This window comes from Cydia strobilella, chromosome 7 (genome assembly GCF_947568885.1).
Source record: "Cydia strobilella chromosome 7, ilCydStro3.1, whole genome shotgun sequence".
Lineage (NCBI taxonomy): Eukaryota > Metazoa > Arthropoda > Insecta > Lepidoptera > Tortricidae > Cydia > Cydia strobilella.
In genome coordinates this window covers 16,567,109-16,591,123 of record NC_086047.1, presented here as the reverse complement: position 1 = coordinate 16,591,123, position 24,015 = coordinate 16,567,109, and the positions used below count along the sequence as shown (strand labels likewise).

The 24,015-nt window shown below is 36.8% G+C and overlaps 1 protein-coding gene across 1 annotated transcript in view; it reads left to right on the top strand.

The window, feature by feature from the left end:
- Positions 1 to 9,797: 9,797 nt before the first annotated feature.
- The window catches only part of LOC134742673 (uncharacterized), a 294,576-nt gene continuing 280,358 nt past the window's right edge, over positions 9,798 to 24,015 (top strand). The window contains exon 1 of the mRNA XM_063675862.1: positions 9,798 to 9,996. Coding sequence (XP_063531932.1) covers positions 9,939 to 9,996 — 58 coding nt within the window. The 5' untranslated portion in view covers positions 9,798 to 9,938. The remainder of the gene's footprint in view (positions 9,997 to 24,015) is intronic.

The following is a 24,015-nucleotide window of genomic DNA, read 5'->3' as shown; positions in this document are numbered from 1 at the left end:
CGTTATTATTTTTTGAGCGTTATTTGGGGCTCTAGACCTAGCATTCAAAATAAAAATAAAAAAACTGAATTTAAACTTGTAACATTCGTAAAACCAAAGAGGATATAATAAGATAGAGTGGTACTGTCATAGTAAATTTTGTAACCGCTTTAAATTCACTGCCATCTATAGACATACTTTAAAACTAAAAATGAATATTTATAAAAATACGTTAAAATATATTTAAATATGGATAAATGATTTTTTATTTGCATTAATTATTTTTATATGATTTTGACCCATGTTCTTTCACTGATATGCGTTAAAATTATAAATAACAAACGAAACCGTCAACGCCCTCTACACGAGAGTAGGCCAAAACTAGTGGCGCCCTCTGATCGAGAATCAATTTCGTGATTTTCGAGGCACGTTTTTTCCTTAGACTGTATCCATCTATTACGGTGTTATATCTATCTTTGGTAAAACTTAGCAACTTCTTACAAAACTGTTAATTTTGTCTTTCTCTAACCAACAGAAATGTCAAAATTACGTATATAAGACAATCGATTACCCACATTTTGTTACATTTGACAAACGTTTATGGTAACACTAGAAATTGGCGCCGAAATTTCTGGAACTTCATTACCAAACCACCGGTGTAAACATTTTAAACAGTAATCGGTACATGGAAATCAATAACATAGTTAACTTTTAATTCACATCACAGAATAGGATTTTCAAACAAAACACTTTGGTAATTCACCTGAACAGTTAGATAAAGTTTACATATTATAAAAGGATCAATTTGGAATATTTTGCCAAAAATAACAACATAGCGAGAACACTGAAAGCTTTGCTCAAGCAATATTGAGTCAATAATTATCATTTTATCCAGCTTTCAAGATTACACCAACTTCAGGAAGTCTGTTTGATAAAGTGTCTGCCGCAGCCATAATGGGTACTTAGTGAGGATGCCTAAGTATCTCAAAGGAGGTTATGAGGGACTTGTCGCCTGCTGTGGTTTGGCGCTCATTTAGGTAACAAATTACATAAGCTACACCTGTTTTCGTAGGTAGTTTTAAATCTCATGTAAAGTTGATTTATTATAATATGTCATCTTTGTAGAATTTAATGGAATGAAATTGTAGAAGTCTCTTAAATTACGCAAATTAATTTAACGGGTTATCACAGAAAAATATTTATCTTTATCTTTAATTACCTAACATAAAAACTGTGATATTTCCTCAAGATCAAGTCGAACAAAGCATTCTAAGAAACACTTTTTACGATAAAAATTTCGTTGATATTGAAAGTCAAACAAGAATAAATAAATTGTAATTTAGTCGTTTCGCCGATTTCATTCAACGAATAAATGTGACACTTTCAGAGAAAGGCACCATACTGTCAAAATGTAAAAAATTATGTTAAAGGCATGAAACGCGGCAAGATTGATCTTTAGTCCATATAAATCAATTTGACCCGGAGCACCAAAAAAAAAAGGAGAGGAGTTATGACCATCTTGTTTTTGTATGAAGAATAAAAAAAAAAAGAAACCTATCGTGTGTGGTATTAAATGAAAGGGCATTCTAAGTCGGTTCTAAAAATATATCACATCATTACATTTCAGTAACTTGTTTTAAATTAAAATAATTAACAAAACATACCAAGTTTGGGCTTCTTCAGATACGATATACCTAGTTGAATAATTTTACGTAAAATATACCTCAAATAATACCTAATATCCTCATTTCAAACCTTAAGAAAGCAATTTAGAAAATATTTACATACATTTAGTATTTTTTTCTAATTTTTCATTATTACAGAGTGTGATAATTCTTTGCCCTTTTCCAATCGGAGATGGGCGAGACGAGACGAGTAACGGCGAGGCGAGAACAGAGAAGCATGTACACACTCGTTCTCGGCCTATCTCGAGGTCTGAGTGTGTCAGACCGCATAAAAAATTTAGGCGCAAAGGGTTGTATTCCCATAGAAAATTCGCTTCTTATTGGTGTAAGTCAATATGGCCGATTGGAGAATTTCACACTTTTATTTTATTGAGAATTAATATTTTAATCCTAATATTTATACTGATAGTAATTGATAGATTGATAGACCACAATTTGTAGTAATAAAAAAAAAATCTAAGTTTATAACAAAAATTAATTCAACTAACGATCACGGAGCAAAACCGCGGACGGACAGGCGGACAGGGCGATACTATAAGGGTTCCTAGTTGGCTACGGAACCCTAAAAATGAGTGACGGAATGAACGTCACAATTGCGGCAGTAATGTGGCGTTGAACGTCACTAATGTATAGCGGACGGCGTCAGCGTCGAGTGTGCACACTCTCGGAGTGTATACGTTTCGAGACCGAGAAATTAAGGCGTTAAACGGGCTGAATGTATTTATTCGTCTTCGTGTACTTACTAAATATTGACATCATAAAGTCAGCTCACACCTACGTCGATTTTCCCAAATCGATACACTTCAAGACCTATTTTCAGGTTGGATGCACATAACAAGTCTAGACGTCGCGCGTAGGCTATTTGATTGTGACAGGATATCTTAGTGCTAATATTTATAGGCTGTGTGAAGGTGTAAGTCACCTTTGTTTCGTATACAGAATTGTATGCTTATCGTAAAAAAAACCGGCCAAGTGCAAGTCGGACTCGCGCACGAAGGGTTCCGTACCATTACGGAAAAAAAACAGCAAAAAAATCACGTTTGTTGTATGGGAGCCCCATTTAAATATTTATATTATTCTGTTTTTAGTATTTGTTGTTATAGCGGCAACAGAAATACATCATCTGTGAAAATTTCAACTGTCTAGCTATCACGGTTCATGAGATACAGCCCGGTGACAGACAGACAGACGGACAGACGGATAGACGGACGGACAGACGGACAGCGGAGTCTTATTAATAGGGTCCCGTTTTTACCCTTTGGTACGAAACCCTAAAAAACGTACTTGGAAAGTTGAATGCTTTAGTGCAGGAACGTATCATTTTGTGCACACTTTTTAGAACAACAATGACCCTCTTTCAGAGCATTACCAATGAAAAAAATATGCCACAACACACATAAGTTACACGTAGGTAGTCAGAAAAGAATTCCCACCAATCTGTGACTTAAACAAAGGCACCGTATCTTTTGTTATACTGCTCGAGCAGGTAATTTAAAGCGTCGCGTCGCGTCGCATCCTACAATGCCTGTTCCAAAAATATTTAAAATTTACAAACAGCATTTATCACGACACAAAAGCAGAATTTACACAAAACACTTTGATAACGTCATGCTATTCTGTAATAGTTGCGACAGAACAGAATAATTCGCTTCATTTTAACCTGCATCTGATACGTCAGTAGGAGCTTCGGGCTACGCGGAAAATTAAACACACTCGTATGTGGCGAAATGAAATAAAGCTGGAATTCCTTTGACGTGAAAAAAGCGATAATATCTACTTGCACCGCGTATCTGAAGGTTCATTGTTTTAGGAAAGCAAACTTTAACTCGTGTTATACAAGGTTGCATTTAAATTGTAGAACAAAATAAGATAACCCTTTAATATATAAACGGTTGATTGTGGTAAATTTAAAGTTGATACTTACACTTCTTTTTAAAACGATTACAATGTTTGAATGTTATCGGTTTTTAGGGTTCCGTACCCAAAGGGTAAAAACGGGACCCTGTTACTAAGACTTCGCTGTCCGTCCGTCCGTCTGTCTGTGGAATGAACTGTCGCCTGCGGTATTTCCGAACCGATATGACCTTCAAACCTTCAAGAAAATAGCGTATTCCCATCTTAAATGCCGGCAACGCACTTACAACCCCTCTGGTGTTGCGGGTGTCCATGGACGGCGGTAATCGCTTACCATCAGGTGATCCGTCTGCTCGTTTGCCTCCTATTTCATAAAAAAAAAAAATATTCCAAGAAAAAGTCCCAAAATCTCACATGGAGAGCTGTTACAATATTTTTTTATAGTACCTACTTACTTTATTTCTAACCATTAGATTTTAAAGTATCTCACAAATTGGTTTCTTCCTAAGTTCCACTTAAAGTTGTATAGGTAAATTGAAAATTGCATGGCCTCAGCGGGATTTGAACCCGTGAAATTGGCATCATTATTATTGGTGAAACCAAGGTTTTTTTTTAACTTTGATTAACACCAAAATGTCTCTCAAATCAACGCAATAAAGACAGACATGCTTCCGTCTCAATTCAATATATCAATCATTCCTTCTAACAATGGACCAACATCTATAGTCGCTTATCATTATCAACCACGGAACTCGAAGTTTACAAACATCCAGTTTAAGTGCGCTCTACGATTACATAGTAATTTTGTGAATCGAGAGATCAGGATACGGTGGTTAATTTTAAAACTCTCCAGATAATATACCAGCAACCCGCAGCGATTGACCGAGAATCGTTGAATAAAAGCTGGGCAATCCATTAAATACTCGTAGAAATGTGAAGTGACTCGGCCTCTTTTGAAATATGACAGATAATGCTTTTTTTCCGGGTTCAACTGGATTAAACAACTTTTATTGGACAGATAGAAAACGCTTGACCGACGGGGGCCATAGACATAGTATATACAAGTAGTTATAGACGCGCCACCGAGCGACCGGGAGTAAGAGAAAGAATATTCATATAAAATTTGGGTAGCATAGGATTTTTTCTCTTTCACTCTAATAAATTTCGGTATTTCGCCATCGCCTCCTACCTATGATGCCACCCGGTCGGTGATAAGGACAAAGCATGGTACTATTTTCTCTTTCCTCTCATAGGGGTAGCAATAATACTATATTTCTCTATCAAAGAGTGTCAGGCCGGATAATTTGCGGCACTATGTGACGTAAGCGCCAGCCGCTGTAAGGTACCTTTTGCCGTGGAACATCACATATCTTTACTATTTCACATCTAGTGAAACTCTAATTCATTTCCCGAATCGCGCCGTTAGTTACTAAGGATTTAACCCTTAAATGCATAATGATGTATATATGCATCGTATATTTGATGGTCCGTGGCTCAATATGCAGCTATCCAAAATCACATTTATTACTTTTATACAGCATGACACATCTGTTTCAATTTATTAAAAAGTTATACAAAAAATCATGCATTTAAGGGTTAATCAATTTATGTATGCGTCAGTGTAACAGTTACTGGTTAAAAAAAAACCGGCCAAGTGCGAGTCGGACTCGCGCACGTAGGATTTCGTACCATCACGAAAAAAATAGCAAAAAAATCACGTTTGTTGTATGGGAGCCCCATTTAAATATTTATATTATTCTGTTTTTAGTACTTGTTGTTATAGCAGCAACAGAAATACATCTTCTGTGAAAATTTCAACTTCTAGCTATCACGGTTCATGAGATACAGCCTGGTGACAGACGGACAGACGGACAGCGGAGTTAAGACTCCGGGATTACTAAGGTAATAGGGTCCCGTTTTCACCCTTTGGGTACGGAACCCTAAAAAAATCATCGACCAAGCACCGCAATGTAACGAAAATCGCATGAAAGTATGGAACTTCTTGAACCGTCTATATGGCGCTTTAGTCTATTGAAATTGAAAGCACCGTAACTAAATACTAAGACATAAGATACCATTCAGGCTGGCTTTACACTTGTTTCCCGCTTTTGACACTGACAGATCGTTATCGTACCGCAGTGATCTCGAAGATGCATTGTTCGAATATGGCCGTAAATTGGACAAATCGGTTTTAGTAAAAGAACGCATTTAAGTAAACTCTTTTCAAAACCAATACAGGGTAATAAAATAAATGAATCCTGTTTTTGTCAAAATGGTATTTCCTATTTACCATTGCGTTTACTTGAAATAGAAAAAATAAGACCGATTACCACATTATTTCATTGAACCTCATAAGGCTGACATAGATTGATAAAGGCAAAAAGATCCGCTTACGGCCCCTCTCCAGTCTCAAGGTACTTTGTCTTTCTAAGGGCTCTTGGTACAAATCAAATATGACTTTGTTCTGTCTGACAAAGGAACGAATTAGGAAAAATAAAATACAATTACTTACAGAAAGAAAGGATTTTAAAAGGTCGGGTATAAAGGGGTACACCCTTAAGGGTGGAACATGATGTTTTATTTTTTTGTCTTAAACCGATTCCCAAAAACGGTGTTCGATTTAAAGATAGTATTTATTTTTTATCGTATAACTTCGTTTTTAGTGTTTCATGCAAAACTTTGTTTTGACAAACGGAACACTTATGGGATCACTTCAGTCTTCCAAAGCTGAAGCATTCTGAACAGTTCTTTTAGAAAGTGGTTACGATGCATTTCACCCATCTATCCTCCTAAATAAGTCCCAGAATCGTTAGTTTCGTTTTTGAATTTGGAACCTTGACTTATTTAATCAAATTTAAAAATGTGTTTGAGATTAAAGCCGTTATAAGGGCCTCTGGGACTCAGGAGGCTATGCAAGAGAGCTTTTCCCCATAGACTACGGTGCTGCTGCTAGCTCCCATTGGCTACGGTGGCCGCTAACCATCACACTGAACAAACACTTGTTTGCTACTATAGTGCTACTATCGTCGATAATACTCGGATAAAACTCAAACTAAACAACTAATATTTAAGATTCAGTGTTCATAGTTGGTCCCAGAAATGGTTATTTGCGCTCTGAAGCCAGATTAATATTATAATCTCACTGTCCTAGATAACATCCAATCTGCCGAATAATATCGGCTGCGTCGGGTCAAAAGCTACGTTTCTCCACAATAAGTTAACCAAAATCGTTCAACATAATATCCGGTTACTTTGACCCGGGTATAAACCTTTGGCTACGGTGTCCACTTATTACTGGTAAGCTAATTATCGAACTTAATTCCCATGGGCTTGTTAAAGAAAGTCTCTAAGAAAAATCATACCAAGTTTCGTTTTACACGCTGCCACCGCCGCTTGCCATCAGATGACCTGCAGCGCTACCGCGAAAATAAAAATTCGAAGGTCTATCTATCATTCTTGCAATATTTGAGTGAGAGAGACACAGACAATTTTCAAATTTATGTATGCTTCCTGCCACGGCCATCGTTATCTCTATCTATATACCTACATAAATGCGTGTGTCCTGACTGACTGACTCATCAACACAGCCGAAACTACAAAAGCTAGAAAGTAGAAATTTATAACATAAATTATGTGTAAAAAACGCGAGGGTTTAAAGTGTTAGATTTGAGTAGAGACTTGAAATTCTTAGGAAGACAAAATAAGTACCTACTATTAGAAAGAAATAAAACTAATTTCAGTGCTTTTAAAAATTCATCCCCTAATAGCATTAAATTGGCTTAGGGGCTATGGGGAAATACTTAATTCACGCGAACGAAGTCGTGCGCAACGCAACGTCGTTTAATTACCTAACTTTAGTTAGAACATGTTTAATATAATCCTGTGGAATTTAATATTCCGTAAGTACTTAGATTAGATCCCAAATTCAGACATTATTATGAAATGTCTCAACTCAGATCAATATATCCTTGCTATCCAAGTCAACCCAATCAACCGAATAATATCGACTGAGTCGTGACAAAGGCTTGTTCGAACATCGACAATAAGGCAACCGATATTGACTTTATACAATACCCGGGTATTCCAACCAGGGTATAAACTGCCCGGGCATTAAACCGGTATAAACTGCCCGTGGAGGTTAATTAAAGGGGTCGCTTTACAACTGCGAGTCGGACGTTTTTCAATTGATTTGTCGATGCCCGAATGACGACGAGGACAAAAGGCAACCTATACCCTAATATGTCAGTACGAGCGAGATGCATAGAAAGTCAGTTACGTAGACTTTAGCGTTTATGTCAGTGTTGACACTGTCAGTGACTCGTGGTAAGACGAGAGGGAAATTGTAGTGCTAAGCCAAAATGAAATGCGGGTAACAGCTTTTTTAATTTTCAGAACTTGGAACATGGCTGATATACATACTGCGCAGTTTCCTAGTTCCCTATTGTGTTGCAGAAAGATTTTTGACATATTTTTATATTACATAATGTTGGTAGAAATATCGTTTGGCAGAAATACTTTTGGCATACTGCTTTTCGCATAATATTACTTTGCAGAATTACTTTTTGCATTATATTAGCTGGCAGAAAACCCTTACCTAACCCACTTACAAAAATTCTGCCAAATGAATATTATGAGAAATGACTATCATGGTAAGTATTCAGGGTGAGGGTGACCTTAGCCATTGGACAAACCCTGTAATCTCACGTTGGGTTACTTCTCAGGAATACTCTAACGTTAATATTTCTTTAATTAGAACAAAATACAAAAAAATAAATTTTTAAACAAAAAAATATTTCCAACAATCGACCACAAAGAGATTTTGACAATTTGCTCGAAAATGTGCGGCAAAGATGACATTTGTCAGAAGTCAGAATCTTATTAGTGACATAAATAAAAAAGATAATCAAAAAGGTCGAAGAAGGTTTAATACTATTTATTACCTCACGAGCTACTAACACATACAGGCTGCTCCAAAGTAAAAAATCGTTATTTGTTAATTTCTTCGCAACCGCTACAGCGGTTGTTATGATACTTTGTATACTGGTTCTAAATACCCTAATGTACATATATGTACACTTCGGCTGTGTCCGATGGCTAGGGACACCCTGTATTTTTATGCGAAAGTATCATTCGACTAACCTGTATTTTTATGCGAAAGTATCATTCGACTAAAAGTATTCTGCGATACGTGTTATGCGAAGTGTATTTCTTACAAATAATATTATTATTCTGCCAGATGAGGGTAACCCCAGTTTCCTATCACGAACGTAAAAAGAAAAATATAACAGTGGACTAACACAGTACTTATATAATGAGTTAGTATTTTTTTTACTTTTGGCCAACATCTATATCATCATTTACTCACAAGTACTCAAGGCAATGATTAAACTGTAAATATTCTTTCACCTTAATCCATTGAAATAAGATGAAAGTCGTATACATATTTATGAACCTGACTGTTCATCATTATTGTCACCCGGCACGGCGACGCGGCATCCATCATTCATGGGCAATGGCTTCACACATTCACTTAGCCCCGGAAAACGGCCCGGTTAAAAGTCAGTGTTTGGGAAAATGACCCCGTCAAAAATTCTGTTCTCAGAATTTGGTTCTTAGAAATTCTTAGAACAGAATTTTTCAAAAATGGTGTACATTTTATACCATTTTTTATATTCGATGATTCTTGAAATTTTCCTATATATTGCCGCCTTTGCATGATATGGAATCGTTTACTTATTATGTACCTTACACAATATATTAAAATTGGGCTTAAAAAAATTAAAACTAAGAAAAATAAATTAGACTATATACTAAGTAAAACTAAATTAAAAGTACCTAAAAAGTAAAAGCCTACAAATAAAAGAAAATGTAATTAAAACTAAATTAAAATGTCATTTTATATTTTTAATGACCAGCCAGCCAGCGAAGCCACTAAAAAAGTTGAGAACTATATTATGTTGTGAGGTAAAAACAATGAAATTAAATCGCGGTAGACCCGTTCGTGTAATTAAATATATATTGTGTTGTTTCTATCATACTGTATGTCACAACTACAGATGTGTAGACTGCGGAAAAATTTCAAAAAATAAAAATGTTGCATGTCATTTCTTATGCACTGTCACATTTTTTCTGGCAATATATCATTGCTGTTCTCGAAACCTTCCGTTAGTCTGTAGTTATAACATTTTATTATAATTAAATATTATTAGGTATAACCAACAAATCACTCAAGCATCGGATTGAATTTATCAAATGTTTGCTTTTTTTGTTACAGATAACGGCAGCCATGAGTGTGGCCATCAACAATGAACATCGCGATAAAAGTTAAAATAGTGTGTTAATGTGATTAAAAAATACCAGTATGTGTATGAAAAGTGCGAAGAGCTCACGAGAATTTAAATATAAGTAAACTCTCAATAAATGTTGAAAATGGGTGTGTGTCAGCTGATGCTGGTGTTACTTCTGGGCTGGATAACGGGTAAGTGTATAAAAACATTTGAATGTTAATATAACGGTTCATTAAAAGTTTAAGCTTCATTTCACTTTAATTATGTAATAATTATTTTATTAGGCGTATAATAATAAGGAAGCAGCTAAGCATTAACTAAAATATCTATATCTATCTATATAATAATTCTTGATAAAAGTACTGCGATTTTCCGACAGAAACGTGTATTCCCACAAAGACCGCTCAGTGAAAATATCACTGTTATTATAATTTCAGTTAAATAAGACACCCGCCGCACCACAAATTTAAGTTACAAGATTTGAAGCACATTTAAAAAAAATATTTATACAAATATACGCAGCCAAGCTAAATAAAAGTGTGTAAAAACATTAATAAATCAGGAGCAAATGTCACTTTTACTACGAGCAAGAACCTTAAATTAGGTACTTAGGACGGGGTTTCAATGCATTATCATACTGAGAATTGAATCAACTGACATACAAATAAACAGTAACTCTTTCAAGCGTCAGCCACAAAATAAACAACGAACAGCTTTCAAAACATTTTCCACATTGTTTAACCGGCATGACACCACAAAGTAAACATGGGCGAAGTGTAAAGAAGACAGTAATGCGTCGCTGAAAAATGGGCGTAAGTATATCGGTGAAATAAACAAAAATTTTGACAAAAAACAGCGATTTATGTGGAAAATGCAAAAATACTTAATAAAGGGCAAACAGTTCTTAACCTGCACGGGTTGAATAGTTAGTATGTATATTTTTATGCAACTCGTTCGACTATGAATAGTATTAGAGTTAGACCAAGAAAAGTCTGCAGAGATTTTGACAGCACACGCAGTGCCAGTGTTATGAATACGTCATAATTTCATAAAAGTTTGACGTGTAAAATGACACCTGCACTGCGTGTGTTGCCAAAATTTCTGCAGAGTTTTCTTGGTTTGACTCTAAGTTGGTAGTGCCTGTTATGTCCCCTATTAATTTGCATAGTCTGCATTTTAATGTGACTTAATTTCAATCTGACTTCTGGGGGCCTAGACAAGATGATAATCGTACATCGACGTTGCCAAACGAAAAGAAAAAAATGTATCGGCCACGTGACTATTGCCATACATTATTGAAGTATCAATATCAATTGGTGTTTTCTTCTAGTTTATCAACGATTATCGTCTTGACTTGTCCCCCTGATATGACTATTTGACTATGTATATAATAATGTATTTAGCCCCGCTGGACTCTTAAGCTAACTGAAGAGGAAGCTCTTCAGTTAGCTTAAGAGTCCGCAGCAAGCTCGGTTCTTCATGCAAACGTAGTTACGCTCTCATTTTAAAACGACTAGCTAGATTGATCTGAAACTTTGTACTTACAATAAGATAAGGTATCTTAGTCCTGTAATTAGTCTATGTAGCTTCAGATACCATAGTTAAAAAAATACGGCGAATTTAAGTTTTTCATACAAAACTTGTTTTTGCTCTATTTCGTTCGTTTTATAAACTGGAGCTATATAAACTAATTACAGGACTAGATATACCTCATGCCATTGTATGTGCAAAGTTTTATTACAATCCAACACGTACCTAGTTTTAAAATAAGAACGAAACTCCGTTTGTATGGGAAGGTGAAATTCGGCTGAGCTTGCTGCGGACTCGTAAATTAAACTACATAATTCCGGGTTTATTAAAAAACTTACTTATCTCCATTCACTATTAACAGCGCTGTACAAAAACACAAGTCTCTAAGCTAAGAGACGCTGTTTAAACATAGATTAACTCTAATTGTTTTATTCAGGATTTATGCCTTGGACCGGCTCCAGGGGGTTGAAAAATTAATCAGCTGAAAGCCTTTTTACTTCGAGGATTAAGAAACGAGTTAATTTATAGCAGATTGAAGTGTTTTAATGTAGTTTTAATGTGGTTATAGGAATGTAGTCTTATTATAAAACTCGCTTCGCTCGATTCATTAGCCCATACTCGAATTTTAGGACCTAATTATATAAAGTTGCATTACGTGTATATTACACTGCTTTATTTACACATATTATAACCCCTCTATGATGTGTTCAGGAACCGTATATTACGACCGCCATTACGGAATTAATTACACCACATTACACTATTTGCAATTGACATTATTTTATTTCGAATAAAACGTTATCTTGACCGATGTTAGGATTGAGGTCAAATCAAATTCCTTCGTTTTTCAGAGATGTTGAAGTGAATGTTAATAAAAAATATATTTTCACAGATAAGAAATTCGTTGCAACAAAACAGGTGTACCTATGGGCGTCAGATGAGAGGGGACAGGAGCGGCGAGTCCCACACACCCCCCCATCAATGGCCTTCCCACGGCCGGGGGACGGTGCGTAAATGCATTTCCCACTCAGAAAAAAAAAGGTGTACCTATGGTGTATACTATGCTGGCCGTAATTTGCGGTTTTTCAAACGCATCATAGAGGGCTTATGATATGTGTGTTAATAAAAGAATGAAACCTTAAAACTACCTCTATCTACACATAAGGATATACCTATCTATTTTATTATTATGTGCTCGGATAGCATGTAACAACAGAGCTAGTGTGGGGTTTCACATGCGATACTCCGACCTATTTAGATACCCCGCGTGCTGGCCATGTCCGATAATTCCAAGAGCCAAGTAGGTGGGTTGTACATGGGCCTTAATTATACTAGTCTTATATATGAAGCCTTAATATGTTGAAAGGGACGGTAAAATAATAAGATGACAGGATTTTATAGGAGGATGCCAATTATGACGGTGTAGTGAAATGATTTTACCTTTTTCTTACCACGCTTTCCAAAAAAAGGTTTCATTGCTGGGTTCTATAATACGTTTTATTTATTAACCAGACGGATTTTTGTTTCTATTTGCGCTTATTTCAATATGTTACCTACCCATAATTTTAAAACTCCACTTCTTCGGACGATCGATTCTCCATACAAACGTCCTCATTTTCTTCCCTGGATATTGACATTATGGGACATATTTTTACACAGTGTATGTAGCTTTTAAAACTTTGTATGAAACCTGTTTTTCGCCCCTTACTCTTGTAATAATTTGGTAAAAAATCAAATGGTCGGGCATAGCTAATATGATTAAAATACATCAAAATGAGTAAAAATATTTTTAATAATGTTAATATCCCAACAGCGATTGTGTGAGTAAGTTGCTTAAAAACAGTACTGAGCGGTCGGCAAAAGGTCGTCAATCTGCTGTCGCGGGGCGAGGTAATTCGAATCGAGGCGGGGCGGTGCGTGGCCGTTTTGTATGATAATACTATTACTTATTCTATGCCTATGGTTTCCCGAGGCGTCGACTAGTCGTGTCGACAAGACCCTCATGAAGGCTTTCATATTCGCCGCCCTGGGGCCCATTGTCTCCACTGCAAGCGCCGCAAACTCATAGTCTCAGTATTTGCAACGTTTGAGTAGTTTAACTTAATTTACACCCAGGAATGTACTTACTCTGGAAATTCAATAAAATCGGAGTTCAATAAAAACAAGGTGTATTAGTTTTATCCATAAAACATTAATCATCACACTCGTTTCTAGATTTTAACAACAATCACGAATACTAATAAATAACAAACCGACCCAAATGATCCTAAATTAAGGCTTTCATTATTATTCTAGACAAAAAGCAAACCTTCCAAAAAATATATCTCCAATATTAGATATTCTTGGCTGTCGTCAAATCTAATAATTCGTTATATTGAAGAAAGTTTGTTGCCAGAGTTCCGGAATGACTTTCCCTGACCCGACGTTATTAGTATTATCAGAAATACAGTTTTGGACGAATTCTATGATATTTTTATCAATGTTTTTTATTTTATAAAATAGACTGTAAGCTCTCGAGTTTAAGGTTAAGTTTATATCGGAACATTTACGAGTTGACAAAGTGAGTGGAATTTTAAATTTCGAATTGCGGGGGAGGGGAACGTCAATTGTATACGTAACATAAAAATAGCCATGTCAGATAAAGGTCAGTCCATACATTGCGATCATTATTATGATCATTGGCCAACTATTTTCGACAGAGGGGAACGCCTGTTAATGGCTACTCCGTTTGGTTATATCCTCCTAGGTACAAACAGACGGACATTGATTGGATTTCAAATCAAAGGTAACATAATAAACTCTGATATTGTCATTGACACCTGTTTTATGTATGGCAAAATCAGAAATCCAGCACCGCAATGGTGACGGAATATCGAATTCGTGACTATTGGCACCGTGCACGACAGCGCCACATAGCGGTTGCAACTATAGGCCCGTATTTTGTCACAACTATTAAGAGCCCATCAACGTGCTCACTAGCGCCACTGGCAAATAATAGTGATTATTGACATGTCGACGATTACCTTTTTTTACAGATAAGGATTGACGTTTTAATTTATTTGGCGCTAGAAATTTCAACACCGGATGGAATGGATTAGAATCGTTTCGTCGTCGTTTGGTAGAAATAAATAAAACGAATTGCAACAATATTATCGTTCTAAGCGTGTGGTATTTTGTCATACTAAAATAAATACTTATTTACGTTTTAAATTTAGCAATTCTCTAGCAAACTGCCTTTTGTTGTGTGAAAGGTAATGTCAAGTATAAGAAAAAAAAACCGGCCAAGTGCGAGTCTGACTCGCGATCCAAGGGTTCCGTACATAACATAATTTAAACAATGTATTTTTTATGTGAAATGTCTTTAAAAAACCCGTAGGGGTCGGATCAAAAACTAAGTAATTAAGTCCGACTCACGCTTGACTGCACATTTCTAATAGGTTTTCCGGTGATCTATAGGTAAAGATCTATTTTGTGTATTTTTTTCAAAATGTTTGACCCAGTAGTTTCGGAGATAAAGGGGGGGGGGGGGGAAGGGTCATTTATTGCCTCTTTTCTTGAATAACTTTTAAACAATATATTTATCTTACAATTATAAAAAAAATATATTTGAGATTCTCACAATGAGCTCTTTCATTTGATATGTAACACGATATAGTTTAGCAAATTTTTTTAATTTTCTCATTTACCCCCCAAAACTGGCCCCCGTGGGTAAAATGAATTTGTTTTTCGATACATGTCCATCTTTGGGTCACAAACTTACATATGTGTACCAAATTTCAACTTAATTTTTACTAAAAATTTACAGGTTGTGACATTCTCAGAGTTGTGCCAACTTCGACAAAGAATTTAACTACCTAAGTACATAGTGACCGATACATATTGAAAGGCTTTGAATACGAGCGTAGCAAGTTTCGTAGAGTTAAGCCAAGAAAAATCTGCAGAGATTTTGACAGCACACGCAATAAGCTCATGTAAACATCATGAATTCATGACCTGATCTGCATATGTATAAATATAATGATGATGTAAATATCTCCAAAGAAATTGAAGTCGACGTCCCGCTTTTAGCCAGCGTTGGGACTATTAGCTCAGTCCCTCTCATGTGTGCGAGGCCTCTTTTCCTTTTTACCCCGGTCTAAGTCCATATTCAATTTGTCGTATCCGTATATTTCCAACGCTCAACGTCAGCGTCGGACGACCTTCAGTGACAGGTCGCTAATGTCGCAGGTTGTTTTATGTTATATGTATTTAACAGGCTACGCAAAATTTTAAATTTGACGTTTAGGTAAACGCGCATAAATCACTGATTTTGTCGCTCTTATTTGTAAATTTCGTAAAGCTTTGACGGCTAAAAATGGTAATTTTGTATTACACATATCCTGTACTCCACCTTTTACACACAACATTTTTATTATTATAACTTTGAAGTAGTGTAAACATTCAAACACAATGTATTATTGTATATGAATAAATGAAATGAAATGAAAGTTAGACGAAATCAATTTTCTCCAGAAATTACTTCAAAACAAGTGAGAATTTCTCTGAAAATCGACTTAATTTCAACGTAATTTTGATACTTAAACAATCTACAACGTTTGCTGAACCAGTTCTTATCTCGTACATCATTTTGTATAATTTATCACCATAATGTTTTTATGAATTTTTAAAAACTGCCCCTTCTCTTTATATATTACCGGTGACGCACGCTCGCGAACTCATTATTAAAAGGCATGAGAAGACGTGCTAATAGAAACCAATATTTTTTATTTAGATATTACGTAACAAAACGTGTATAATTTCAACGACTTAATCTATCAATTTTACAGTTAGTTTTGCTTCAAAATCCTTACCGGGCTCTTAAGACGATTCCAATGACACATCGTTTGTTTAATTATAATGAGTACTTTAGAAGTTATGAGGGAACAAATGAACACACATACATACATACCCACATACATACCGGTCAAAATCATAACCCTCCCTTTTCGTTGCCGTAGTCAGGTAACTTCACAAATGACACACGCATGAACCTAACGAACTAAGATGCCAAACTAGTTTCCGATAGGGACATGTACAGTTCGTTTCTTTGAGGTCGGGAATTAATTTTTACATCAAAGCATCCCCAATAAAGAGGCTAGGCCGATAACAGGAGCCAGATTCGAACTAAGGAATTTATATAAACTTATCATATTTTGCTACCATCCGCCTGCGCTTCTTGCTGGTACTTGTATATTGGTGCGAGTGAGATGCGTTGCTAATAATGAAATATCAGTACCAGATTTTTATGTTCGAACGCTGCTCTAAGGAGTATTGTTATGTAGATGGTTCGTTACCGTTTTTATCTCCTTTCAGGCTTATTATTGGCCTCCTTTTGAGTAAAAACCGAGGTAAACAGAATTTGTTTTTTACGTTTGGCAGGGATACGAACATTGTCCTTAAGGTTTTATTGTTATGTAAGGGAACTATTAAAACTCAATGCGGCATCAAAGTTCTAACTGTCGTAGAATTTGATGGCAGTTTTTTCAAGTTACCGTAATAAAGTGGGAGGTATAACACCCATCTGCTTGCATGCTCGGAAGTGATGATAACACTTTAGTAACGTTTTAAAGCCGGATTATAAAATACACTTTTTTAACACTTGCTCGTAAAGAGATGCCAGACATACAGGGAACAATAGTCGTTACACACAGGGGAGGAGACATGTTTAAATACATGGTTTGGCAAAAACGCGACATGCAGTTTGAGTTCGTAGAATAAAATTGATGACTTTAAAGTATGTATAGTGCTACAAAACACATAATACATCAGTATGATGCGGCTACAATAGGCGAATCATTCCACTGTTTTTTTTTTATATTATAGGACATTCTTACACAGATTGACTAAGTCCCACAGTAAGCTCAAGAAGGCTTGTGTTATGGGTACTCAACAACGATATGTATAATATACAAATACATAAATACATAGAAAACACCCAAGACCCAGGAACCAGGAATACCAGTTACCTCAGAACAAGTCAAGTTAAGTCAGTATGGTTACCAGGAATGGTCAATCAAACAAATAAATGCCCTTAACGGGATTCGAACTCATCAGGACCATCGGCTTCACAGGCGGGGTCACTACCCACTAGGCCAGACCGGTCGTCGGTCGTAACTGTTGATCTGATGTGGATGCCGAAACTGACAGGTGTGCATCTCGAATAGGGGCCCAGTCTATTTGTCTGTTAGGTTATCCTCACTTACATACTTGTTACGCAGCGTACTTTACAGCGCGAACCCGAAGCGGCGCGGCGCGGCGCGGCGCGGAGCGGGGTGAATCAATCATTTGATACCTATGGAAATGTCCTACGTGGGCAATCTCGTTGCGAACGCGAACGCCTTGGGCCCGCCGCGCCGCGAGTTCGCGAGTGTTCGCCTACGTAAGACGCAGCGTTAGAAAGTGACTACCACGATGAGACGATAAAAGAGCGACCACCTTAAGCCCTCTGTTCATGCCACCTTTTTATCGACTTTTTGTTGATGTATCGGTTAGCGGTTACTTTTTATGAGGAGGTTAAATGGGGGGACGGATTACTTACGGGGCGGGGGTACAGTTTATGAAATGAAATAACTTTATTTCAGGCAACTAGTGGCCCATAGATAAATACCTTAAAACTAAAAACTATATATTATCTTAAAACTAAAAACACACAATTATGGCTGCGATGCAGTTCGCAACCCCGCAAGTTTAGTAATGGGGAGGCAGTTTTTATGCGGAAACGGATGCGATATCTAACTAATATAACTTACGATATCAACGTACAACACTATTTTGGATCATGGCGAAGTTAGTTTTAAGTTAGTTTCAATGTTTTAGTTATTTCATGTGGTTCAGTGGTGTATTTTTAAAAGTAAAAACCCGTTTTAAGTGAAAACGCATAATGCCTAATGGTAGTGCCTTTATACCACTATTTAGGCGGGAAAATACGCGGGGAGATATGTATGGGAGCCCTCAAGACACCAGAAGGGAATTGAATAATAAGTGGACTGTATTACTTGTTTGACGCTTAGAATTAAAGGTGTTAGAAGAAATGCCTGTGCTGCCTTTGGAACTCGTTGTGTGTCTCTTCGGCTGGCCAGCACTTCATCAAACTTTCACCAAAACTTCAGCGTCAATCACGTGTATTACTTTCACTCCAGTTCAACAGTTTTTGGTAGTTTTCACACATTTTGATTTATTCAAATTAAAGACGATGCTGTTAGTCAAGGATCTATTCGGGAACTAGATTCGCCAAGATGGCGTCTCATAAGTGCCGTAAAACGAGACGGCGATACGACTTTGTGCGCTTTGGCAAGGGATAGGTAGCTTGGAAGGGTTTAGAGCGTTTTCACAATTACCTACATTTAAAAATATTTAGACAAACTACCTTAAACAAAAATATCAAATTTGAAACTCGACATCTAATTAAAACTAATTTTCCGTATCGACTCAGTAAAAACTAGTTTTGAATACAGGATACACATAACAGTTTTTCTACTTTAACATTATAACAATAACGGTTTTGAATGATTCACGGTTAGTTTCACTAGACTTATATTGACCGGGATATAGACCGTGATTACCTTTTGTGTCACGGCAAAAGGTAATCACGGTCTATATCCCGGTCAATATAAGTCATTATAACAATCTTTTTAAAAATGAGCTATTATACATTGGACAAAGCCGAAATATATGCATTTTTAGGGTATTTAGAACAATATACAAAGTACCATAACAACCGGTGTAGCGGTTACAAAGAAATTAACAAATTACGATATTTTACTTTGGAGAAACCTATTTTATTTGTGTTAATAGCTCCTGAGGTAATATATCCTCAAAGTATGAAACTTTTTTCCACCTTTTTTATTCTTTTAGGTTCCGTAGCCAAATGGCAAAAAACGGAACCCTTATAGTTTCGTCATGTATGTCTGTCTGTCTGTCTGTCCGTTCGTATGTCACAGCCACTTTTCTCTGAAACTATAAGAACTATACTGTTGAAACTTGGTAAGAAGATGTATTCTGTGAACCGCATTAAGATTTTGACACAAAAATAGAAAAAAAAACAATAAATTTTGGGGGTTCCCCATACTTGGAACTGATACTAAAAAAATTTTTTTCATCAAACCCATACGTGTGGGACATCTATGGATAGGTCTTCAAAAATGATAAAGATGTTTCTAATACCATTTTTTCGAAACTGAATAGTTTGCGCGACACTTCCAAAGTGGTAAAATATGTGTTCCCCCCTAGCTGTAACTTCTAAAATAAGAGAATGATAAAACTGAAAAGAATATATCATGTACCATGCAAACTTGCACCGAAAATTGGTTTGAACGAGATCTAGTAAGTAGTTTTTTTTTAAATACGTCATAAATCGTAAACCGCAATTTACCTTTCACTCACGTTTCACATATAAAATACATTGTTAATATTATGTAATGTACGGAACCCTCGGTGCGCGAGTCCGACTCGCAATTGGCCGGTTTTTCTTTATTTATGAAACTAATAAGATTATGACTTTTTGACAAATGTCATCATTGCCGAACATTTTCAAACAAATTGTCAAAAACACTGCCAATTATTAATGTTTCTTTTCTTTGTTGTCGGTTATTGGAAATAACTTTTGTTTGAAAAGTATTTTTTTTTATTATATTTTTCTAATTAAAAAAATATTAACGGATGTGCATTCATGAGATACTAACCTTAGGTGGGATTTCAGGGTTTGTCCAATAGCTAAGGACACATTGTATACATAATTTCTTTGTTCCAAAAATAGCCCTCGTAAAGTTTGTTTATAATAACAGTACTTGACAAATTACCTCGGCCCGCCCACAATTAAGGGCATTCCAAACAGCCCGATATATCAGAGGGTACAAACACACTGAACGACATAGATGTAATAAATCGGAACGGAATTGCTTCCGAGTGCCGTGCCGTTGATATAGTACCAGCTGATCATCCGACCAACGTAAGGCTCGTATTCGACATTCACGAATATAGCTTGTAACATACCCTTTCAAGATTTTAGCACTTGTAATATTTTAAAACGTAGGTTCAAGAACAATAAGACAGTAATCAAATTAGTAGAAAACGGCCATATAGCTAGCTAGTTCTGTTCCATATTTTTGCCACGGCTCACTAAGGGAGCCTGGGATCCCCTCGGAAACCTAATCCCAAGAATTGGCACAGGGACTACTTTTTTACGAAAGCGACTGCCATCTGATATCCAGACCCTAAGGGAAAACTAGGCCTCATGGGATAAGTCCGATTTCCTCATATTGTTGTCTTTCAAAAAGCGATCGGTAATCTTTAAAGTAATGTTTCATACTTTTGCTTCGAAAAACTCATTGTTGCGAGCCGAGATTGAAACCCAGATATATACATTGACATTCGATATTACTGCTGCGGCGTGGACACAAGCGCTGTCATTGTCAATTTCTTTGATAAAATGAGTGACGTACGTAGCCTCATTACTGCCGCGATTTGAACGTTCAATCCTTCACTCATTTTAGAAATTGACAGTGACAGCACCCGCGCCAATACCACAGCCGTAATGTCGCAACAGGTATCGCAGCTGCAGTTGACATCCGCTGCTGTGTAGTCACAATCCGAATGTCATCTTAACACGCTAATATCAGTAGGATTAAATTAGGCCTATATTTTTAGCGCTGTATGGCCCGTAACACAACACGTAACGATTTTAAGGGAACATTGTTACTCACGTCATTGTCGTTAATAAAATTTGTCACACTTTTCCTTAAACGTGTCGCACGTGTACGACATTTGAAATAAGCCGTGTGTTTCGGCACTCAAGCTTGGCAGTAGGGATGTAAAGCGAATCAAGAACTTTTTGTATTACTATTCAAATCGGGAAATGTGGCGTAAATGTCACATTGCTTGACGTAACCCTATTGTGGGCGATATTAATCAGAATTTCATAGCAATCGTGACACATAGAGTGGTTATTAGTGGATCATTAATCTTTTTGGTCAAACTTTTTTATAAATACAAAAAATTCGACCGATTAATGTATTTAGATGATTAATTATCGATAATTTTAACTAAAACGGGACTTTACCGTGAACCAAGAGCATGTCACTCTCCAGAAGTAAGGATAAATGGTAATAAAAGTAAGTTCACCCGATAAAATACCGTTTTGGTTTAAGTAATAAACTTACTAGCGTTTATGGGTTAGGATTCCTGCGAGTTCGCAAATATTTTAAACCACTCAAGAGTTCTGTCTACTACCGCGCTGGTTATGGTTAAATTACGCACATGGAATAATTTTGTAACCAAGTAATTTAATAAGCTAAGCGTTTTTGTCTTCAGAATCGGAGGTTGTGTGATTCGACTTGTACTAATGAGTTTACCAGAAGCTTTTCGCTAAAGAAAAACGTGAAAAGCCGTGCATAATGTCCACGAAGAAATTGTAATATGTGTGTGAAATCCCTTATTCGCACTGGGCTAGCTTGACGACTTTAGTCCAACCCGATAATTTCAAAATTATTTATTTTATGTAATTTACACACATAAAAAAACACATACTAAACAACTGTTATAATGAGAAGAGTTTTATGCTTAAAAACCTAAATTGGCAGCATGGAATTTGACTATGACCGGTGTACGTACGATTATACACATTTTAGACGCGTTAAGCATTATCCCCATCTGCATGTAAAATAAATGCATCCTTTAAACGAAGATAACCGAAAAGAATATTTTCATATCATAAATTACTCAAAGCGGAGATAACAGAGCGCACTGCCAGAACGCTTTGCCAACTATTACTGTTATGCAAAGACTGCTGCTCCGACAATAGGTAGAAAACAGTCCTTATCCGTGGAAATAGACAAGTGGAGTGATAATTGGGAAAATAGAGGTGGAAACCGTTAAGAAACTGAATGCTGGGGCCAATTGTCCTAAGTCAATATAAAATATATATATTCTCACCTCACTAGCTCGAAAAGCCCTTTTTTATTGTTTAAATACAGATAGCAGAACTGCATTTTATTCACAAGAGTGCAAATAGTATTTGAAATTCGAACGTGTTATTAGTTACTTTTTAAACATATCATCATTCGCTTGCCCTTGTCCCATTCACTTGGGGTCGGCGCAGCAGGTCTTTTTCTTCCATACCTCTCTGTCACCCGTCATCTCATCATTCACTCGTGTTAGTTTCATATCATCTTTCACACAGTCCATCCACCTTTTCCTCGGTTTTCCTCTCCTCGTACCTCCCTCCACATTCATTCTTAATACCTTTCTCGTCACATGACTTTCATCCCTCCGCATCACATGCCCGTACCATGCTAGGCGATTTGCCCTTACTTTTTCTGTTTTTTTCTGTTATGGGTGCAACTTTCAGGCTTCCTCTTATATACTCATTCCTTATCCTATCCATTCTCGTCACGCCACACATCCACCTTAACATTCTCATCTCCGCTACATGCAATCTCTTTTCATCCGTCACCTTTAGGTTCCAACACTCTGATCCATACATGACGACAGGTCTTGTGATCGTTTTATAAATTTTACCCTTCAACCAAAGGGGCATACGGGCGTCACAAATGGTTCCCGTAACCTGTCGCCATTTCATCCATCCTGTGCTAATCCGGTTTTTTACTTTTTTAAACATAATAACATGTAAAGGCCATCTGATTAAATTGTCTGTTCAAATCGGGTAGTATGAACGCAAAAATAATTTTATATTGAATTATATTCAATTAAAAACACATAGTGGAACGCACCCGGATGGAATTTTTTCTTGATTCTTCGTTTAAAACTATTCTGGCGTCGGTGTTTCGTGCGTTGCAATTTCTATTTATACGCAAATTCTCGAGGTTTCTGTGTGAATATGAGTGACTCAAGTGACGAATAGGTAGCGCTTATCAAGGCCTTCAGCAAAAAGGCGTCTTCGAGCGCCTTGGCGCTGCCTAGGAACCAACTGCGCAACTTGGTCAGGGCGCTTACCGGGCACTGCGGCCTAAATAAGCACATGCACACTATGGGGAAACGTGACATGGGGCGGTGCAGACTCTGCATGGAGGCAGAGGAGACGCCCCTACACATCCTCACAGAGTGCCCCTGCCTAATGCGCACTCGTGACTTGATCCTGGGTGGACATATATTGCGCCCGGAGGAGTTAAAGTCTCTCGAAACCAAAAAGATCCTGCAGCTGTTTGAAGTTGCAGGTTTGGATCGAGAGTTGTAGTAGGTGGCGATCACAATAGATCAGAGATGGTCGCAGTGATACATAGGCTCTGGAGCCTTACATAGCCCCTAGAAAAAGAAGAAGAAGAAGACGAATAGGTATTACAATTGACGCCAGCAGAATTGCGGTAAGCTGTACAAACTGCAGAGTTACATTTGCTACCCGAAAAATCGCGAGTAAAATACGTCAAAGGATTCGATTTAATCAATGAATGGAGGCATAAAAAGCTAAAATGTTCTCCGAAACGGTGTTATTGTCATATTTCCTCGAACAAGCCAATTCTAAAAAGCCATGTACTCTTTGGAGTACATTTTCAATCAACTTTTAAAGAAATTCATATTGAAAAGTATCCAAAGCTAATGGCATTCTTGAAAAAAAGCTTCAGTATTGAAATATTTTTAAATGAAGCGCCTGGCTGTACCCCGGCTGTACCTACTTAAGATGACATGCC